At 47.7% G+C, this 23,093-nt stretch overlaps 1 protein-coding gene across 1 annotated transcript in view; it reads right to left on the bottom strand.

The window, feature by feature from the left end:
* The window catches only part of LOC4815338 (ras-related protein Rap-2b), a 30,442-nt gene extending 8,167 nt beyond the window's left edge, over positions 1-22,275 (bottom strand). The window contains exons 1-4 of the mRNA XM_001354743.4: positions 21,737-22,275; positions 11,094-11,859; positions 8,022-8,253; positions 1,081-1,278 (exon numbers count right to left, since the gene is read on the bottom strand). Of these exons, the coding sequence (XP_001354779.2) occupies positions 1,081-1,278; positions 8,022-8,253; positions 11,094-11,182 (519 nt within the window). The 5' untranslated portion in view covers positions 11,183-11,859; positions 21,737-22,275. The remainder of the gene's footprint in view (positions 1-1,080; positions 1,279-8,021; positions 8,254-11,093; positions 11,860-21,736) is intronic.
* Between the last annotated feature and the right edge of the window lie 818 nt (positions 22,276-23,093).

Genomic DNA, 23,093 nt, shown 5'->3' with positions numbered 1-23,093 from the left:
CGGGTAAGGCAGCCATCCAGCCATTCAGGCACCCGGCTACCCGGCCACATTTGATGACATTCCATTTCGTGTGACTTTCGCGCATAGTTTGCACATTATTCGAAGGTCTGTCTCTTCGGCACGCTGCCACTTTTCCACTTTTCACCCCCTCTACACACCCCCTCCATCGGTCTCGGAAATTTCAAGTGTTGCATTTTTGGATCCCACTCGCATTTCTCCCCTTTAAATACTTGACAACTTTTCTTTCAATTTCCCAGATTTTATTTAAGCCACAAATTAGCCCAAGCGAAAGTTCCCTTGGCGGCAATAATGATTGGAGTCAGATTACAGTGAGATATCCCTTTGGAGGAAAGGAATTCTTGATCTTTCCCCTGGCATTAGTTTAGTATTTCCCATGGAGTAGAATCTACTTGGCTGACCTCGAATTGACCTTTTCGGTGCTGGATTCACATCCACTGCCATCTTTAGAAGGAAATATACCAAAAATTCCTCCTCGAAAAGGGTTCCGTACTACAGCCATCCGTCATGTTTTCCAGTTTCCTCAGGGAACTCTTTGGAAGCTGTACGCTCTTAGGAAATTTCACTGTATATTGAATACGCAAATTATTTCGAGTTTGGCTAAAATTCTGACAAATTGTTTAACTGACTTTCGACCCGCCCCCCCCAAAAACACACGATCCCATGCCATTCGCTCCGCTTTTGGGGCTCGGGGTTCGGGGTTCGGGTTTGGACTGAAAAGTTTTGATTAAACTGTTTGGTCCTGCCATCGTCACTCCATGCGCCATGCCCCAAACGGCCCCACCATCTCCGGTGGTTGCGCTTGACAAACTTTACATAATTGCTGAAACGCCCCGACCCGGGTACCCTATCCGCTGTGGCACTCCGATGGGGAGTGCCCATGTGGCATGTGGCACGAAGCGGCTATTGTACATATAAACACGACTCCAAGCTCTGCCAAAGACACTTTTGTGGACAGCAATTAAAATTGATGCAAATTAGCAAAGGGCCACAGCAATGCCGGCGACCTTGCCCCGAACCGCGACCCCCAATCCCAATCCCAGTCCCAATCACAGTACTCACCTCACGCTCTGTCTGGCCGTCGGCAAGCAAATCAATTTTGTTGCCCACAACCACAATGGGCACCGCTGTGGTGGCCTTCGTCTCGTGGATCTGGTCGCGTATGGCGCGGACCTCCTCGAAGGTGCTGCTGTCGGTGACGTCGTACACCAGGATGAAGGCGTCCGCCGAGGATATCGATAGAGCGCGCATCGCCGGGAACTGCAGGAGACACAGGGCAAAGACAGAAAGAGAGAGAGAGATAGAGAGAGAGTCAAAGTTAGCCGAGTGTTGAGCAACGTATGCAAATTGTGAGTACAGCTACGGACACATAATCATGGGCGGGGGAGGGGCAAAGCCATCAACAACAATTGTTTCCTCAATGATAATTTGCATATTTTATATTGTCACACACACACACACTCACAAACCCTCTCAAATACTTAAACACATATGCATAAACACACACACGCACACACACACACACATATATATATATATATATAGTATGTATTCATATATGTATATATATATATTTGAATAATCACGGATAATCATGTAAATTTTCGTTTTCTATGCCCGTTAAACATTTTCACACTTTTCAGTGAGCAATATTCCTTCCGCCTGGAAAATGTGCTACGTACTGAAATATGGGACGGCGAATGGTAATGGGTAAATGGGTGGATGGAGCTGGTGCTGGCAAATGGGAGAGAAAAAAAACATTGAATTTCTTTTTTTCTGCGAGAATTTCTTGCATAATTTTGCAATATTCTGCTCTTAAATACCTACAAAATATGAGCTTCATTCGTACGGTGCTAGTACATTTTTAATGTACAGAACAATCGTTTTCTTATGATCGATCATCTTTCATGCTTATTAAGATTATATAGCATATTCTCTGAGGGCGCAAAAAGCGATACCATACTTTAATGTTCTATAAATAATGTACAATTTTATGGAGTAAACTCTTAGCATCTCCATTGAGATGATGGCAGGGATTACGGTCTCTTAAGGGACGCTTTTAAGAGCAGTAATATTCCCCATTCAAATAACCAGAACTGTACGTGCAAGCAGTGAACGCAACGCAAGCAGTGCGATTGATTCATTCGTGGGAAGAGCATAGGAGGGCGTTGAACCCGCACCACATCGATTGCATTCGGAGTCGTTCTACATACGTGCTGTGCATAAGGTCCTGTGCCTGAGGAGTCCCCAAATTCGTAATTAATATTTGCAGAAAAGTGGCCTATGAATGCGAAAGGTTGCGGGCTTGTCAAGGGATGTGTGTGCCCTGTTGTTTAATTAAAAGTCCTTGATGCCCCACACACACATACCTGACCCTGAACTGCCGGCAGCTCCTCCCCCTTCCTCTGTCATTAGATGCTCACAATTGTGGGCCGCCACCAGAGACACCCAGAACCAGAACCAGAACCACACGGACGGAGACGGGGATGTGTGCAATTTGTGAATCGTGTGCTTAAATCTTTCAACAAGAACAACAGCAATCCAGGCGAATGGTTCCGCAGGGAGACGGGAGCAGCCTCGCCGACTCCATTCAAAAATGGCTACGAATGGAATGCCAAACGAAATGAATCATGGCCAAAATGAAACGAATTAGAGCCACGAACAAGGGAAGCGTCAATGGGGTTCACTGGCATCGCCTTCATCTCTGGCCTGGGAGCTTAATTCTGCGGGCGGCTCCCCGTTTCCCATTTCCCATTTCCCATAACGATTCTCTCGTTTGTCTGACAGCCAAGAGGAACCGCAACCGCAGCATTTTGGCCAAAGCATACACACCGCACTCCGCAGTCCGTAGTCCGTACTCCTTTCGAGCTACCTAACATACTAATGGCTTTCAAAATCATGCGCCCGCCTAGCTGCTGCCAAATTGAATACGCATCCACACCACGCACCCCTCCCCCCCGTTAGCCACCGACATAGCCAACTCAGAGAGAGGGGGAGGGAGAGAGAGGCGGGCCCTCTATGGACCGTGTTAATAAAAAGGCAGTAGTCCACTGGCCAGCTGAAAATTGAAAATCCCAATGAAAAACCCCTGCAAACAAAAAACGAAAAGCACAACAAATACCGACTGGGGAGGAGGGGGGAGGGGGGAGGATACAAAGCCCCCTCGAGAACAATGGCCAGGCAAGCATCCTGCAGCTCAGATAAGAGAGGGGCACAGAGAGAGAGAGAGGGGCACATCCCTTTACCTTTACTCGAACACCCAATGCGAAGACCGTGAAGAGCGCCCTGACCCGTTTTGTGTCCATAAATGGATACCGATTGGATGTCGCTATCAAGCAATGAATGGAAATGTTTCAAAATTGAGGTGAATTGATTTGGAGTACTCTATGCTTCGATAGGATTTGGGAATTGGTATATTAAAACCATTTGGAGCGCATTTCAACGATATTCGATTGTGTCCATCCATTGTGCTGCAGACTTTTGTGGCGGCCCATAAGAAAAACTCTTTCTACTTGTTATTTTAAGTGTTTTTCCGTTTTAAGCTCTTCCAAAAATCTTTCGAAAGGTATTCGTATTGCCAAAGTTGGGGCTTTAATTACGAGAATGTATGAGTGCATGCCACCAGTAATGGGGCTCTAATAATTCTTGTCGGAACCGCAGCTTAAAGCAACACCCAACCCACTTCCATTAGGGACTTGCCTTTCCTTGGCTCTGCTTTCCCTGACTTTCACTTCCTTTTCCTGAGTTTACCAGCCTCTGCCAGCCGCCTCGCTCCTCGAAGACAACGCCAATGTTTTCATTTCATCAGAATGAGTTGGGAATGTTTTTGCATGGAACTGCCGGGAGAACAGAACAGATGGAAGTTGGGTTGCCATTGTTTTGATGGCATGCCCGTACTCGTATTATTGTACATAACACGCTCAAGACGGGCCCGGGATCATCAGGGGTGTAGCTGTGTTTGGGGAAGTCTCTTTTGGGAGCTACACATTCGTACATTCGTATATTCGAATGTTTGTGCATTCGAGGGCTCTGGCCCTGGCCCTGGCCCTGGCTCTGGCTCTGGTCCTGGCTCAGGCTCAGGCCCCGACAACGCTTCCCGTCCTCTGTCTGCGGTTTCCGCTTGTTTCACATGCGACAACCGAAGCACAACACCGCAATGATGCCACGCTGTTCCTGTCGTTGTCAGCTCTAGCTCTCCATTCCATTCAGACCCATGCTCCCTCCCCTCCCCTCCCCTCCCCTCCCCTCCCCTCCCCTCCCCTCCCCTCCCCTCCCCTCCCCTCCCCTCCCCACCCCTCCCCTCCCCTCCCCTCCCCTCCCCTCCCCTCCCCTCCCCGGCCCTCTTCCCGGCTGCCATCAGAATCCTGTCAAAGGCTTTGCCTTGTGCTCTTGATTTCTCAATGGACTCCAAATGGTTGCCACTTGGAGGGCTGATTGTGTGACTTTTGTTTCGCATTCTTCGATTGCGCCTTTCAACGAGAGTCGGCTGCCATCGAGCAGGGAGCATCCTGCATGCCAGGACACATTGGTAAGCGTCGTCTCGGCAAGATCCAATTCAAAGGAAATTTCAATTCCAATACGAGTAGCAAAACGAGGCAACAGTATTGGAGGATGAAGCACGAGCAAAAGGGACTGCCTGCTGGGGTAAGGGAAATTGCATCGAGTGTCTCGGTGCCTCCCTACCAGTCGTACATTTCCATGCAATAATGAACTGATTTACTGCAGACATTCGACAGCTGGGTTGTCCATTATCCAGAAACCCCCTTAGATCTCTACGTCCAACATCTTGAGGCTGCTCCTGCTGCCAGACTATTTCTTTTGATTGAGTTTCGGACTGTTGTTTAGAATATGGAAATGGATGCAACACACCTTTCCTTTCCAATTAGATCCGCATTCAGGGGAATGTGGGGACAGTGCAGAGCGACCAAGCACTTAGTTGATTTGGCTTAAAACTAAAACTAAATTTTAAGAAACTTTAACTCGGTTTGAACTTTTGCTAACTTCATTCAAACGCAGACAATTGTTGCTCCTCGTACGTACATATGTGAGCCTTTCTTTCTCGTCTCGTTTATCTGTTTCTCCATCGCCCTTTCTTTGTCTCTTTCCGGGCATGAATTTGTTGAAACTTGTTCTGAGGCAAGCCACTGACAGCTGAAGAGCGGCCCCAAACCCAGAACAAAAGCCGACCAGAGCCCTGGGCTTGAGAGCTTTACTGTTTCCGATTTTGTTGCCAACATTCCATTGCTATTGCCCTTAAGCGCATCCAGGTGCACCACAGATCCTACACATATGGCAGTGGATACCATGATCTATCATTCATTAATCCCTAGAGTTAGGCATTGTGTCTTGAAGGGGGTCTTGAAATACTTTCCAGTACGACACGCAGGGCGGACGGTGGGAAACGCTTTCCATGTTTCCATTATGCGTACAATGTCGAACTGTGTTTTGGCCTGGAATCCATTAGATACTCGTAACGTACGGCGGTGCATGGCTGTAATGGCTGTTGTTTGGCTTCCTCCTGGAAGCACAGGGCACTCCCTGCTCCTGAGATCCAATCGGACCACAGAGTGTGTTGCAAGGCCACAGCAACAGCGTTTTTATTATTGATTTACAAAAAGCGAAAAGCAAAAAGATGTAAAATCCAATTATGTGGCAGGCGGTGACACGGAAACAGAGAAACGCGCTGCTCTGCCATGGCGAAAGAAATTCGAGTGGCCACTGGGTCGGATGGCCAACGAGTTGCATTATGAGCCAAATGATGCATTAATTACCGCCGCCTGCCTGCGGAAAGGGCATCCACGCGTCGACTCTGGCAGCGGCCCCGGCCCACACGTGCCACAGAGCCAGGTGTCGGCCGTGCAGTGTGGAAAATATGCTTTAAAATATTTGCAAATTGGAATTTTTAACCAAATACCATTTGCGGTGGGTAAACAACGAATTTTACGCCCGGCTCCACTCGTAATTTCTGCGTAACAAATATTGATAGAGACCCCCGGGGGCCAGTGGCAGCCACTGGCAGCCAGTGGCAGCCAGTGGCATGTGTGTCTGCTTGTGTGTCTGCTCGTGTGTCTGCTCGTGTGTGTGTGTGTGGGGCCTGCGGTCTGTTATCTTTGGACGCACGCAGGCATATCACTCATCCGCACAGTGCCACGGATCTAGAGAGAGAAAGAGAGAGGCAGAGAGTGCTTAGTCTTCCGTCGGAGTGTCAACTATTTGGCCAGGCTGCGGTCCCATTCCAGCCACTGGCCATGAAGAGTGTGCGGTAGTTTATGGCCCCCTACCCCAGTAGTACAGTGCGTTTCAATAGTATATCATACATATATGTAGCAGGAATATTTACGACAAAATTATAGTTCGATTGCCTGCGATGATTCCATTCAATATTCAAAATACTTGCAGCATTCAGACTTCGTAGGGCCTATGGCCTCGAAACGCACTGTACATTAGATGCTTATGTTTTTGAGTGTTTGTTTGCCTTTGCCGCAATGCCGTTTATGGGTGCCACTTGGCTGCAAATGATTGCGCATACGCACGGTGGGCCGCTGGGACCAGTGCCGGGAGAACAATAGATTGGACGGCAAACAGCGACCAGCGAGCAGCGGCGGCTTGAGCAAGATTGAAAAACTGCAGAAGCCTGCAATGCCACTCGTTACGGAAGGCTGCGAGAGCCAAGGGTGTGCGAATCGAGGCATATATCAGGATTATGGGACACCCGAGCTGACCCAGTCCCTGCTGCACCACTGTCCACTTTGGATTTATATTATTAACTACATATGTACACACATGATGCGACCTGCCACTGGGCGATTTATGCTTTCAACCTCTCGCTACTCGCGACTAGCGACTCGCCCCTCGCTACACGGTACTTGTGCGTCTCTCGTGGCGCCTGCTCTCCGAGGGATCGTAAAATTTATGAGCAATCTGTGAAAGTGATCAAATTTATACCCTGTTTGCGGCTGGTAGTTGGACCAGGGCCCCACCATTGTCAAGTCCTTGTTTCGGTCTGTTCCTTTCAACTATCCACGAGGTCTGATTGTGCCTGGGACTGGGACCTGCCCTATAAGGATTCCGCAGTCCTGGCATCCCTGCAAGCCCTGTTCATATTGCGATGCCCTGCAAATCCATTTCATTAGTTGCAGTGTTTCCAATTTCAGTTCCCATTTGCCAGCACATCTTGCAGCCTTTCTTTGTGCCCGAACTCGCTATCGCATGTGTTCGATGTTCCCGCCATCGTTGCCGTCCTGATGATTCCATTGTACAGCACATAAATCGGACTGAGAGCCGCGCCAAGGACACGGCTGTATGGGGGAAAGGGTCCTGCCGCACCAGAGTCACAGTTCACTTGGCTTTGGCTCCCGACTTGACTGCACTCGCTGCCTGACTGACTCCATTTGCACCCATCCATGTAGCGACCATGTCGCCATATAGCCATATACTATATACATATAAGGCTACACGGATACAGGGATACACGGCGACGGGCCTCTCCATTCATGTTGCTCAACATCTGTTGCCGTTCGTTCTTCATTCTTTCATTCACTCGTTTTTTTCATCTTTTTTTTTTCCATGAAAAACCATTTCGATTCGCGCCTGACGGAAGTGGCAGCGAAATTGAATCGCAGGCTGTAATTTCCGCTACACAAAGGGCACGCAGCTGGATGATGATGATGGCGATGGCGATGGCTATGACGGAGCTGCTCCAAGACCAGAACTAGTGCTAGTACAAGCACCAGGACTACCTGGGAAACTCTTTGAAATATTGAACACGAACTAAATGCTGCTGGCGCCCTGTTGCAACCCATTAGAGGAGGTTATTTAAAATTAAAAGCACCGGACAAGCTCGAGGAGCAACCAGCTAGCAGCAGCAGGGGCAGCAGGAGCAGGGGCAGGGGCAGTGCTGGCAGGATAAACCATCTGGTGGGAGCTCTTTACCAATTTTGATTCCCCTAATGAACTGTCGGAGAGAGTGGGGTGTGGCACCTGGTCGCTGGTCGTGCACTTACCTCGTAGGAGCCGGCCGTGTCGAGGATGTCCAGGGTGAGGCTGACGCCGGCGATGGAGAAGTTGCCCTGGTGCATCTCCTCGATGGTCCGCTTGTACTTTGGGCTGAATGTGTTGTATAGAAACTGTGTGATTATCGACGTTTTGCCCACCTTGGCGGAGCCCATGACGACGATCTTGTGGCGGGCATTGGCCGGTCCGATGGCATCGTCCACCACATTGGTCCTGCCCACTCTGCATGTGTATGGGTGTGGGTGTTAAATGGGTGTAAATGTTGGGTGTTTGATGGGTGCGGTGCGTGCGTGTGTGGTCGGGGAGGCAGTGGGGAGAAAAACGTGACTTGAGTGAGTTAAATCCGATGCAATTCAATTAATTCTTATGCTAGTGATTCATGATTTAATATCCATCCCACTTCCACGCCTCCAAGCCTCCATTCCTAGTCCATTTATCCTCCATTCCTCCTCCTTTCCTGTACTTTCCCTTCTTGCCCTCCTATTGCTTTGTGTTTATTCCTTTACCCGTGGGGCGGACTTTATCTCCTGGGCGGCTCATTAAATCTGCGCGCTACATTTAAAATTAATCATTACGGCAAACATCGGAAAGCGACAGCGACAACTACAACTACAGCTACAGTAACAACCACAACGAAGGCATAAAGCAAACAAAGGGCCCAGACGGATCCCCTTTATATCCCCTCCACATACATACGTACATCCTCGCAGGGAGTACCTATGTCCTTTATATATGGCTCTGTTTCAACTGGCGCTTCGTGTTTCGCTGTAAATTAATTGGGAATCGAGGGAATTCCATCACCAGCCGCTTAAAGTCAATTCCGCTTTAAAGTTCTGATGGAATCAGAGCGAAAAATGCCATAAAAATGAAGATTTTTAAAATAGTTGGATCGCTGTCGCTGGTTCAGAAATACTACCACATTCTTCTGGGTTTGGTTAAACTTCTCGTTTATTCGACCCCTTACAGGGTAACCTCTGAACTTTTATAATTTTAAAACTAATTAAAATTTAAAAGTAATTGCTTGGCTCCACAGATTGTGTTTCATAAGGTGTTCATACAAAAAGAATGTATGTATCTGTGAATTATCCCTGAATATTCTCTGCATCCTCTGTGTTTTCACGAAATTTGAAATTTGTTGTAATTTCTCGCTAAAGTGAAAATCAGTCGACTGTGGAATCATTTTCTTGAGAAAACTTACACAAAGGGCTAACCCCCTAACCCCTAATCTGCATCCCACGTGCCATCTGCCGACTGGAGGTGTGGAGCGATATGCGATAGTGCGTCATCCCTTCTAGGGTTAAGGTTCTACCAAGTAGAGTATAGCCTATAGATCTGGCGGTTGCAAAAGATGACCGGAAATGCAGGAGGAGAACGAACAGCTGACCACAAAATGTCAGAACTGATATCGAATCGGGAAAATGGTCGGGAATGGCTGAATGGCGAAACGGGAGACGCGACAGGCCAACCAGCGGCGGGATCATATTTGATTTTAATAAGCGCTATTCTGTCCGTGGCTCCGTCGGTTCAGCTGTGCTGGAGCCTTGGGGCCCTGCCAAGGTTTCTATAAATACGAGTATTTCTTTCCTCGACGCCGAAACTTGTGGATGGGGCGTTACGTTGTAATCAAAGGCCCGAGTGAAAGGAGGAAACGGCGAAACAAAAGCAGGAAAAACATGAAATTCTTGTCCTGACAGCCGAAACAAAAGGAAAAGTATGCAAAACTAAAAGGAAACAGAAGGCAGGGAAAAGGGAAAAGGGGCAACGATGTCCGGCCAGGAAATCAGGCGGGGACCGCCCTGTCCGCGACTCTTTCCCTTTTCGTTTTACCCTTGTCCCGTGTCCCGTGTGCGGTGTCCCCCGTCCCTGTCCCGTGTCCCTTTTCCCACTTCCCATCCTTCATCTCCCGTTTTCCTGTGCCTTTGGGTGTCTTCCATGTCATTCTTTGAACTTGCGAAGTGAAGAAATGAAAATGTTTGGCCCAAAGAAAAATGCAAAGATTCCTGACATGTACCCGAAGGACTGCCACCTCCAGGAGGCAATTGGGTCTAGCCCGACTGTCGAATATGAGCGGCCTACTCATCTCGTCCTGGACTCCACCTGACCACTACCCAGCCATTGTGCTTCTTTCAGGGCCAGGGCCAGGGCCAGGGCCGCTGCTGCCGCACTCGACATTTTTCCGGTAAGCTTGGAGTTTGCTACCCGTTGGAAATTCCTCTGCAATTATTGCGGACAGCGATTGGAGTTGGGCTCACCCCCGCCCCGCCCAAGAGTTTGTGACACTTTGGCTGCCTCGCTGTCAGACTTTCTGTTTGGCAGCTCTGTTGCAGATGGTCCTGTCCGTGTCCCACGTCCCACATACCACATCCCGCGACCGGCAGCAGCTGCGGGCTTCAAAGCGGAGCCCGGAAAAACTGGTGTAAGCTTTTCCGTCTTTCGGCCTGTCACTAGAGCCCCTTCGAAGTGTGGCCGGAAAACTACATTATTTATTGTTATTAGTTGAGCTTGGAAATTAAATCGTTGGAGTTCGGCAACTAATGAGTAGCTTTCCTTTCAGTTTATTTGTGCAAACCAATCGCCAGATGGAAACATAATGGAAACACTACTTTTCTTTACATATATGTAAATATATATGTATGTTCTGGTTTTTCCGGCTCCCAACTGTTGGGTTTCTTCAGTCAACTGGCATCTAACAGCTGAATCCTGTCAAACTTTGAACAAGCCATGCCATAGCCATTGACAGCAGACTTTCTCGTGGTTTGAGGTGGAAATGGGAAAAAGTGAGCTTCGTGCACTATTTTTATCGGACGAAAACCAACACTGCAAGGCTAAGCCTGATAAATACTGAACGAACTCTGCCAACCATCCATTTCTATGGTAAAAAAGTGGTTCCATTTGGGCATCGGGCCCTGAAACGCCAGGCGGAACAACAAGGTTGCAATTGTGTGTGTGGGGGGGGGTTTACGGTTATGGATTTTGCATGCATATTCCTGCCCGTAGAGGTGTGTATGCGTACATATGTACGTTGGCAGATGATAGCGGAAAGTTATTTAGCCATAACTTACTTGTCACGCTTCGGCTTATCCTCGTTGTTGTCATCCTTCATGAAGGACGGCTGCAGGCTGAAGCGTCGACGCAAGTGACGGCCACGCATCCTGCTGCTGTCTCTGTCTCTGCCGCTGTCGCTGTGGCTCTGGCTGTCGCTTTGACTGTTGCGGCGTCCGTCTCTGTTGCTCTGCTGCTCTGCTGCTGGTTCCCCAGGCAGGCCGTAAATCAACGTCTCAACGACGACGTCGACGTCGACGTCTCTCTCACACTCGGCTCTCTTTCTGTTTAGTGTGCCTTTATGCTGGCTGTCGGCGTTTGCATAAACAGCAGGAACTTTGTTGCCGCTGCCGCTGTCGTTCCTCTGCCCACTGCTTGGCTATGCTTTGCCCTGCTTGGCTCTGCTATCACTCTGCTTCGCAGCCTGCTTGCCTCTGCTATTACTCTGCTTCGCAGCCTGCTTTCCTCTGCTTGGTGCTGCTTGCGATGCGGTGCGACACGACGCGACGTTTTATTATCAGCAGTAAGTGTAAATGTATTTGTAGTCGTAACGGGCAATGGTTATGGCCACGCTAACGCGGTAGTTGGGCCTTAGTTTATTATTAGCCCCGTTAGCGTTTTCCTTCGCACACTCTCTCCTTCTCTCTCTCTTTTTCTCGCTCTTCCAGTGGTATGCAAATATTTGCCTGTTGCTACTCGCCTGCTGCTTCTTCTTTCTGCTCGTCTTACGTTTCGTTTTAATTACGTGACTCGATGATAATTTTCCTCGCCAATTTTCGTGTTTACCTGCAAATTGAAAATGTTTGGATGAGACAAAGCCATAAATTACAAATGCCCCACTCGGGGCTCCAGCTTTTGCCGCTGCCGCTGCTTATCCACCGTGTCAGCATTTGCAAATTAAAATTAACACGAAAACCATTTACTAAATAAAATAAGAAGCCAACAACAACATGCGCCATACAAACAAGAGTTTGTTCGGCCCTCTGCCGAAGCATTCGATACCCTTTAACGAACAAACAAGTGGCAAGAGTGTTAATCAATCTCTTCAGCACTGCTTTCACTGCTTAACACAACACAATTCCAGGCGGTGCAGGCCCTGAAAAAACTAGGTATTTTTTGTTCAATTGAAAGCAGTGTATTACGATTATTTAACCCTTTGCTACTACAAGTGCTTTTTCTGCGCTTATAAGGTTTTTTCCCCGTACATGGACTGGTCTTGCATCGCCTGAAATGAGTCCTTACTCCAACTGCCTTCTCCGAAACAGGGTGCACTGAAAACGAGCTGAATTTCTGCGAAGTTGGCAAAGTTTGGAGATAATTAAGCAGAATGGATTTCACAGGTTTTCCGCACCCACTTGGCCATTTCAGGAAACACGTTCTGGAAATGACTAACATATTTGTGCTTTTCCTAATAAAAGACCCCTTTAATAATACAATTTTACCCACGGTATTAGATAATATTAATTACCTTTTGTGGATTTCGCACAGGGCATCAACACCACACCACCAATAATTCTGCTTTTATTTTCTGGCCCCATTAGGGTACAGACAGGTTTGCGGATAAACGGAGGACTTGGTCGGAGACTCGGATTGTTGCACGACGAAAAATGTTACTTGAAGAGCAACATAATCTGGAGAACACACACTGACACACAAGCACAGCTGCAGATACAGCTACACAGATACAGAGTCCTAGGAGGCACCGCGCCGCATAAATGCCTTGAAAAAGACACGGAATCGTATCTGTGCTGAATATTTTACACTGATCCGCACTTCTCCCATATTCCATCTCGCCTGCGGCTGTCGTCTCTTGTGGCATATGTATGTGTGTGGCACATTGAACTGTATTTAGCACAATGTGCAACAAGCAGCAGCAGCGAAGGAAGGAAATCATTTGAAACCTCCTTGAAATCTCATTCGGAGAATGGCTGATGCGGCACCCAAAACCCAAGACGGGACTCAACACACAGCACACTTCAGAGCGATTCAATTATAGGACATTATGCACACTTTGTGCCTGACAAGTGGATAAACTCCATCAGAGAAGACAGTGACAGTGACAGGGGCAGGGACAGCGACAGGGACAGGGTATAGGGATAGGACAGAGGACATGTGGTACGACGTATAGGACAATTATTCGATCCTGTTCGATTCCCAAGAATTACTGATTTCAGATCTTCATATGTTTGAAATTATGTGGGGAAAGCCCCTACAGATATCGGGTAGGCTTTACATTTCATAAATCTCAATTGGTACAATTGATCTTCTGGGTTCTTGTGGCATGGCCCTCGTGGGAGAGCATTTGAGATACGCGGTTGCGAAATTTTCTTTTCTCGTTCTCGTCGTGGAAGTCGGAAAAGCGCTTGAGCAAGCCAAACTTTTGCCGCTGTATGGGTGCACGAGTATCTACGACCATGGGCACTTGTGTGCGGGTCTGTGTGCACGGAGTCTTAGGACGAGTTGATCCGAAGTGCAAGCGAAACTTTGGTAGCGGCTTAGGAGGCCAGGCCCCCAAATTTGCTCAAGCTAAACGAGTTGCGGCATATTGACTGCAGTCAGCCGAATAAATGGATTAGCCTACGCTAGACCACGCTGGGAGGGAGCAGCAGAAGGGGGGGAGAGGAAGCGGAAGTCCTGGCAAGAAGAAGGTAAGAAGCGAATCGCCTGCCCTGCGGCTCTTCCTGTGCATTGTCTAGGGTCCTTCGCTTTACTGGCTGTGCGGCTGCGGCGGCGACTGCGGCCTCTGGTTTCCTCCGCCTCGGGCTTTGGGCTTTAGTTTTTTGTAGCTCTAAATTAATTTGTCAGCCTTTTGTTGGGGCTCTTCATTTTGTTTTTTTCCCCTTGCTTTTGTGCCACCTCTGTGCTGGGAAAAGTGCTCAACAAACAATGCTCCCCAGGCTAGAGCCAGAGCCCTTACGAAGGGCTAGAGCAAGAGCAAGAGCTCAGAGTTCAGAGTGAAAACGATGAAAAAAATGGTTACTTTTCAATGGCTCTTGAACAATTTGATTTGCATAAACTTTTGCGAAAGTCAACGAAATTGCCAATACGAAATTTACTGCATAAGGAGGCAAGAGGTCAAGGGGACAGGGTCTATCCTGGTTCCCCTCTATGGTCGCCCCTTTGGATCCTCTCTGAGCGAGAACAGCAATGGAACCGACTGTTAACCGTGATGAAATTATACAAATTATGAAATTATATTGTACATGAAATTATATTAGTGCAGTGAACGAGACAGACAGTGGACAATGCCAAATGGTGAATTGTAAAGAAGGACACTGCAAACAATTTCGTTATACACTGGCAATAATAATGTTATCCGACATATTGACCCGAATTGTGTCATAGTTGGAGACGGATCGACTAAAGGGTTGAGAGCGGAACTCGCAGGATTAAATAGTCTAAAGAGCACAGTAATTATTTAGTACATATTCGAGACATTACCTTTCACATTTGGTATACGTTGAACTCATTTAAAATCCCACTAAAATGGAGGATATTCTTCATTCGAAACGCCTGCTTTTCACTCTTCGTCCCTCCTCTTTTCATTTTATTATCTGGCACGAATGAAAATTCGATGCAATTTATGAATAAACGGAACGATAATAATAATAATAAATTATGAAACGGGTGTTGCTGGGGCGGTGGCTGGGCGGCACAGGGAGATCGTAAAAAAAGAATTTTGAAATAAATAATCGTGAAAACGTAGCAGACATTAAACGAGGCGAATCCAAATGGAATTAAACGAGATGGGACGAGGCATTTGAAGCCTCAATGGAGCAAATTATTTCGTTTTATTTGGCAGTTCCTGGAAAAGGGTATCGGCCGGGTATTCCCAAAAGTCTGTAGCGCCATGAAGGAAATCATTGTTCATGTCTAGAACGCGATTTGGTTGACGATGCCATTTATTTTGGGCCATGGCAAGTCCCCTTCTTGGCCATACCACAATATATTCCTTTATTCCTGCCATTGTCGCAGGAATGATCGCTCTGTTGTTGGTATTTGGTCTGCCTGGTTCCGGAAACCTACTCCGCACCCGATTTAAAGCTTTCAGCTTCTTCTAACTTCTTTTTTCCGGCTGTTTGGCCAACTGCAATTTGTGTTGTATGCGCCAGATGCCAGATTAGTCCACAAACCCCTCCAACCCCACCCAACCACAGCCCAAGGCGACTCGGTATTTGTTTGCGAGTTTGTGCTGTGGGGCTGTGGCTGGGGTTCGTGCCCGGCCCTGAATGCATTGGCTCATCTGGTACTCTGCTACTCTCTGGCAGTCTGGGCCAACTGCAGGAAATGCAGGAACTGCAGGAACTGAAGGAACTGGAGGGTGTGTGCCAGGCATTCGAAGCATCCAAAGCATCTAACATTCAGCATCCACCATCCAGTAGCCAGCTTTCAACCAGGTGCAGCACTAAAATTGAAAGGCATAAATACTTATGTACAAGCATAAAGCTCCCCATGTACACGGGTTTTCTATGAGCAGGTGGATTGGTGGGTGGATGCCTGGATGGGTGGCCGCGAGGCTGGCTGCGATTCTGGGCTTGTTGCCGGGTGCATTAGGACTTGAGATGCTCTTCAAAAGAGCCACAAATGTTGCATGCATTTCCCCGTGCCACCGCCTAAACCTACGCCCACACCGCCCCCACCGCCCCCGCCACCGAATCCGTGTCCGCCTCTTAGTTTTGCTTTTGTCGTTTGCCAGAGATCGCGTGCCTTATAATTGGGTGGGTTGTCTGGATTACAGGGCAGAATATTTCACAATTCCATTGTATAGAGCGCTCCTCCGCAGTGCCCAACAAAATATAGCTCCTACAATTGATTTCCAGGAACGGAAACTATGAAAAAAGTATCCATCCAAAAATGAAAAACGAGAAGCGGGAATGTTGTAGGACGTGGCAACGGCCGCGGCTCTACTCCGGTGCTCAGTGAGTAAAACCTCTCCCTCTCTCTCCCTCTTTTTACACTAAGACCAGCTGTTATATCTCGCCTGCGACAGAGAGCGCACACTGCACGAGGAAGAGTGTGTGAGAGAGCGAGATAGTGAGAGAGGGAATGAATAAGCGCATGGAAGGGGCAGTGCAGCCATGGGACATTCCTTTAGGATATATATGTACATATATAGAGATAGAGGTTTTCACGCATCTTAAAGTTTGTAAATTCCACAGATGTTCGCTCTTTAAGGGAGAAACAAACTCGATCCTGCGTGAGAGTCTGTGTCTTATAGTCCCCATTTCTTATAATGGAAAATCTCTGGCCTATTCACAGCGAATTGCAGGGGCGCGCGAATCGAAAATGATTACTGAATTTCCAAATTTTAGAGAATTCATGGCCCCCACGCAATTACGAGGGCCGGCTGATTATAAAGGGGCCAGAAACGAAGGGAGGCGGAGGCGGCAATTGATAGAGCAACAGGCAGACAGCATGCATCAAGGGGAAAAAGAACAAACAAAAGATAAACATCAGAATTCCTTTGGGGCAGCAACAGAAATTTCCTTTCCTTTCCTCTCCCTTTTTTCCTTGTATTCACTCGCGGTAGAATGCTAATGAATCAGTGGCATGGGGCATGGGGCATGGTGAACAAAGAGGTAGGACAGAGGGGAAAGTGGCAGTGGCAGTGGCAGTGGCCGTGGCAGTGTGGAAATCTGATGAAAAACAAATAAACAATCAGGGCCCAGGAAAGCACAAGAAAAGAAAAGCAAGAAAAGCAAAGAAAAGCAGTGAAAAGCAAAGCGAGGCGAAATGAAAATGTCACAAAAGAAACAGCATCGGGACGGGCAATGGAGGCCTGGGCCCTGAAATGAGGATGGGAATGAGATTGGGGGCATGTTCTACAGTAGACAAATAAATGACAAAACAAAGCCACACTTTCGAAGAGGCAGCCGGGTGGATGGATGGCGGCATGAATCCCTGAATGAATACGAAAGGCCTCTAAATAGATATGGCTGCTCGAATTTTGGCTCTGTTCTGTTCAGTTTATTGACTCGAAAGTGCCTAAAAATATCCTTCGACTTGGGCTCTGCAAGGAAGTTCAACAAATCCAAGCTCTGGTTTAGACAGAACACACAACATTTGATGGGTCTCGGGGCTAATCGCAATTGGTAATTGGAGAAGGGTGGGCAGTTCTTTGGATATGTGGAAATACTGGAAATTTAACCTCAAGTGCACTGGCATTAAAAGGGATTAACAAAATATCTCTATGATGAGTCGAACAGATTAGATAGCACACTTTTCAGCGCATTCCGTTCAGATGAATGGCCGCAAAACTAAACAAAAATCGAATTCAAACTCTTCACAATCCAATCTAAATTCGAACTCTAACTATTTGTATATAAATCAGCCTGAACCCAATTTAATCCCACACCCATCGCATATCCCGAAACCAAAACCAAAACCAATTTCCCATTGAATTAAACTTTTCTGTCACCTTCCACAAGGACTTGTCCGATTCCCGATTTCCTATCCCACCAAAGTCCATAATCAAACTGAATTTATGAGTGGGAATAAGTATAGATTCAGTTTAAAGAGCGTCCAAGCCAATGACACTGTCCCCGTTCCCGTTCCCGTGGTGGAAACTTTTTGTTGCAACTAAATTGATTTGAATATTTATGAGAGGCAGGCGACACACTTTGATATGTCACAGTCGCACAGTTGTTGTTGGTGCTCCACCAGGGAGGAGGAATGGGTCTATGGGGTGGGGTGGGGGTGGGGGTAGATCGGCTTAATCGCAAAGCCGCAGCAAAACGAGGGCTCAAGTAATTATAAATGCCATTTTGTGTCGGTTTTGTTTAGCATGAGGAGGAGATAAGAGCAGTCGGCCCCCCTGTCAAGGCGGAGACAAAGACAAAGCCCATGGAAGGGAGTGCGAGCGAGACAGCCAGCCAGCCAGCCAGCCAGCCAGCGAGGGAGTGTGGCAGAGAACTGGGGGCATGCATATTTATCATTTATGTAGGCACAAATTTGTGTCTGTGTCAGGAATGACACGAAAAAGGCAATTTAAACATACACACATCTACAACCTTTTCAGCCCTGCCCCATCGGAGGTGCCCCACGCCAGGGCATCAGTGGGGAAGGGCGTCAAAGGGGGGGAACGTAAGCGGCAGAAGGGCTCTCCGCATCGCATCTCCTTTCTGTTTCTGTTGCCGCCGCAGGCGTTACACAAATTTCACACACACACATACTCATGGCCAGGGCCAAGCCGCACCCGACCATTCAGCCATCCAACCATCCAACCAGCCATGGCCAAAACGAGGCACCCGCACTGTCAACAGGCAAACAGCCAAACGGGCAACGGCACGAGCAACAGCAACAACTACTGTAAATGCTTATCAGTGGCAACAAGAATCGAGCTGACGGGCGGCGACTCCAGTGCCAGTGCCAGTGCCAGTGCCAGCTCCAGCTCCAGCTCTAGTCCTGAGTCCGGAGCAGGGCTCTCGTCTGGTGCCCCACAGTGACGATGGAGACCAGCGGAGCGTCGCAGAGGAGCCAATGACCCGAACAGCCAAATGACATTCCGGCCCCTACCCATACACGCACACACAAATACACGCACAGAAACAGGCAGTGCAGACACACACTTTGTTATCAGACAGGGCCATGTGTGGCGCTTGTTGCTTGCCACAGTGGGGCAGGAGTACCGGTTGCGGGGGCAAAAAAGCGAAAGGAATTAAAGCGGCAAATTGAATTTTCAACTTAAGGGCTTAAAAAACAGAATGAACATTGCCCTAAATAAGGGTAAACTCTGCCTAGTCTACTCCACTGCTCTTGGTCCTACAGAGAGTATGGAATATATTCATTAAAGCTTCGAGTCGGACCCCTGTGTGGGGCAAGATAGTTTAGATGGGTTGCACTCCATTCAACTGGGGATTAGCGCAACTTGCGTCACATCAAAATGGAATCCTTGTTTTTCTCTTTTGGCTCTAGTTTTCCTCTTAAATTTCTATGTATTTTCTTTGGCCCACCGTGCAAGAAGCGGTTGCTTTTCGCCAAGTTTTTCGCTCTAGTTTCCGTTTCTTTTCGCGAAACTTTTCCCCCTGTTCAACTCCATCTTGATGCCTGCAACAGATTCCACCGATGTCTGCCCCCAACGTACCAGTGCGGAACAGCCAGCACAGACAGCAGACGGAGCACAACAGATATGAAGAGGAGCGGCAACAATGACAACGACAACGATAGTGACAGCGACAGCGACAATTTGTGAGGATTTTTATAGACAAGCGTCTTTGTGGAGAAATGATGACCCGGTCTGGTAGGGCCATGGCTAGGCCTCTCCGCCGGACCTCCCACTCGCCCACTCCCCCATTCGCCCACTCGCCCATTCGATGGGTGTGCGAGGGAGCACTGTGCGTGCTTGTACTAATGAGACAATTTCCACTAGTTTCGTGTGCGTGTGTTGACTTAAATTGTATCCCCTAATGAACTGTCCCCGCAGCGCGAACGCCGCTGACTTGTTGCTGTTGGCCCTGTCCCTGTTTCTCAGTCGACAAACCCCTCGAAGAATCCCTACACCCACACACCCGCCCGACTTCGAGTCCGACTACTATCCGCTCTCATGTGACATTGTTGCCATTTCAATTAGTGTTCCAAAGCGAGTGTTCCAGCATTCGAGTGGCAGCGAATCAGCGAACCAGCGAAAAGGCAAATGGAATCAGTTCTGGTCCGATATTCAGGATGACTGACTGATAACCGACTCTTAACCTTCGAGAAAATCTGAAAGATTGGTTTGTTTTGTTTCCAATTCAAGGGAAAAGCCATCCGAGCTTCGCACCAAAAGTGACTATAAATTCCAGGAAAATCTGCAGCCTCCACTATTATTAGATATTTTCCCATTTTCCATTTCCCATTTGCTGCTTGCAGTGGCTGCTGCAAAATACAGTCCATTCAGCTAGAATTCCAGTTAAAATTTCTAGTGAAACAATTAAAAGATTGAATAGCTTACTTTAATTGAAGCATAGTCCATATATAGGTCTTAATATTTCCCTAGATCCTCGTCTCGAACTGGTATTCTGTGTAACTCTTTTTCGATCATTTGCTGGATGGCCTGGAGGCCTCTCTGGAGGTCAATCTGCCTGACAGACGATGGACTCGAGCCAGATAGACACTTGGGCTGGCCTAAGAGCCCCTTCTTTATCTGCACTCCACCTATGTTTTATTTGGCCCCTGCTGGGTGTCTCCCCTTTTCTGATTGAGCTGGTTTAATGGCAGCCGAAAAGGAATTTATGTGTGTGTCTAAGACAAAAGGCCATTAAAATAGCAAGAGGCAGCTGGAGCAGCGGTGGGGCCACGGCCACACCTCCCGGGACGAGCCATAAAGGAAGCCATTAACCGATCTGACTTCATGGCCTATGCCAAAAAATGTATCAAAAGTGTTCCACTCCAGTGGATGGCATCTCCCAGCTCTAGCCCATAAAGGCTGCTCCAGAGAGCATTGTGGATCCCCAGAAAGTGATCAGAATGGAGGCACGGGGGCATTGCCATGGCATTGATGAGTAATAGGCCCAATCGCCAGTTGTTGGCCCTGACAATGGGGACAAATGCAGGCGCAAACGCAAACACAGACAGCCGCAGATACAGATACGATACATGGCGGTTTATCTGGCGGGAGTATAAATATTTTATCGCATTATCGATTGCGATTACTCAGTTAATGAATTAAACACACATACTCGTATATCCAGATATAGTCATGCATACTCCTAAAATACATATGCCCGATGCCCGATGAGCAATGTCCAAAGATGACACAAATCTATCCGTTCACAAAATACAAAAAAATTACAAAAAACGAAGAGAAAAAAAGACAGAAAAGGGAGTACCTAGGCATTCGGCGGAGGGATTCCTGCTCCTCAGCAAGCAACTGGGACAAGTGCGATAAGGAGGCGGCCAATAATGGCATAATAATAAATCATCGCACACAGACACCCATGTGGAATTGTCTAGCTCCTCTGGAGTCGAGGCCCCACATACCCTGCAGATTAGAGTTGTTCTTCGATTTGCATTGTCTTTCGATAAGATATTCAAAACAATAGTGAATCCCCAAGCGATCCCTTGGATGTTTTCCTGCAAGATATTATGATGCATGAATGGGAACGATCTTCCTCTCCATAATTGCTAGGGTTTGTAAAGGAGCAATCCCTATAGACGGACGGACGCACAACTCTCCCGTTTCCAATTTCCCGCTGCCGTATAGCCCCATTCCCACATAATTTACGATATAATATCACAGAGAGAGAGAGAGAGAGAGAGAGAGAGAGAGAGAGGAGAGTTCACAGCGAAAACGAACGGACGAATTTCATTGAATTAATTATGACAAGCGATGAGTTTATTTATGATCAATGTAGATTACAAATGAATTATCGTTCCCGGATCGATGGATGTTGCGGTAGCTGAGCGATATCTACTATGGCTTTAGGCGGGTTGTAGCTCTGCTAATCTTTCAAAGGGGAACTGCACACATATCTACTCGTAGAATACTCGTAGTATTCTATTCCATCCCGAACTTTCCTTCACACAAATTCACAAATTTATTTGTTACAATAAAATTACACGCTTATGCTTGGGCATTCAGTTCATTCGATTGATAGAAATAAACCACAAAATATTGAGAAAACCATTCGAATTCCGATTGAAATTTCGAAAGCAATTAATGGATGATTGAACAATCGTTGTTTACCTGCTTTTGGGGGTGTGGGTTTCCTGTGAAATTTTCTTTTCGGCAACGGATTGCTTTTCCGTTTGTTTGCTTTCCTTGGTTTTCAGTTAATGTTCATAAAACAATACTCTTAATTAGTTGCACTCACAAAAACACAAAAAACAATCTTTCAATTGATCTCCAAAAAAAAAAAAAACCAAAAAATTATGTTTCTTAGAACCAGAAGATGCTGAGCTCGGCTCTGGCTCCGGATCCGGCTTCGGCTCTCACTGTGGCTCCGTCTGTATGGATGCTCTGCTTCTGTGGCTCTGGTTCTTGGTTTTGGCTCTGACTGTGGCTGTTGCTCTGGCTCTGGCGCTGGCTTAGCGGTGCCAAGACAACACGCTGCGTCGAGTTCCCGGGAAAAACTGAAACTGAACAAATGTTACACTTGATGCATGCGCTTGGCGCTCGGTGCTCGGTGCTCGGTGCTCGGCGCCAGGCGGTGCCCGAAACTCAACCGAAATCGGGACGGAAGCCGAGACACCGTAACGTAACCGAAACTGAACTGAACTGAACTGAACCGAACCGAACCCGGGACCGACCGAGTGTCTGCCTGACTCCCGAAGTGTGCCAAGGTGAGAGCCGTTTCGGCGGTGGGGTGCCAGGGAAAGAGCCACAAGTGCATGCCCAAAACGCAGACGAAGGAAGTGCCAGAGCCAGTGCCAGTGCCAGTCCAACGTTGGGAGAGGGGATGCGGGGGCGGGGTAGATTCAAACGTAGAGGCCTGGCAGCTGGCTGTCAGTCAGGCAGCGGCTGGGGTAGCGTCGGTCGTACCGTACCCGAGCGAAGCTTTGGCTGAATGGAAGAGCAGCGGAGCCACGAAGCTTTCGCAGCCAGAGCTTTCCTCGCCCTCGCCGACTGGCCGCCTCGCCGAAGTGTTTGTAGGGGCGGATGGTATGGTAGGTGGGCGGGTGGCTGGCAGTTTAGCTGTGTGTGGAGATGCAACAGCCTCGAAGTTCCCTTCGATTCCGATTCCTGCTGTCCTGCAGATACAAATACTAACAGATAGGATTGATGGGAGCTACTCGCATTTGATTGGTGGCTAACACGGGAGAAATATAATGAGTCAAACATATAGAACCAAATGGTTAGAAATAGATAAACTGGAAAGATACATATATACGAGTGCTATATGTTGTCAGGAAGGAAATGCCGGTGCGTAAGATGCTGTATAAATATTTGTATAGAAAACAGATTATCGTAAACAGATTGAACAGATATGAATTTAACTAGATAAATCGCAAATGTGCATATAGTTAAATATCAACAAAAAAGATATATGTACATATATAAGACCCCGTGTTAAGCGAAACTTCGTTACGTTCTTAGAACTGAA

The sequence above is a fragment of the Drosophila pseudoobscura genome, chromosome X, assembly GCF_009870125.1.
Source record: "Drosophila pseudoobscura strain MV-25-SWS-2005 chromosome X, UCI_Dpse_MV25, whole genome shotgun sequence".
Lineage (NCBI taxonomy): Eukaryota > Metazoa > Arthropoda > Insecta > Diptera > Drosophilidae > Drosophila > Drosophila pseudoobscura.
The sequence above is the reverse complement of the archived record's forward strand: the minus strand, read 5'-3'. Positions and strand labels throughout refer to the sequence as shown.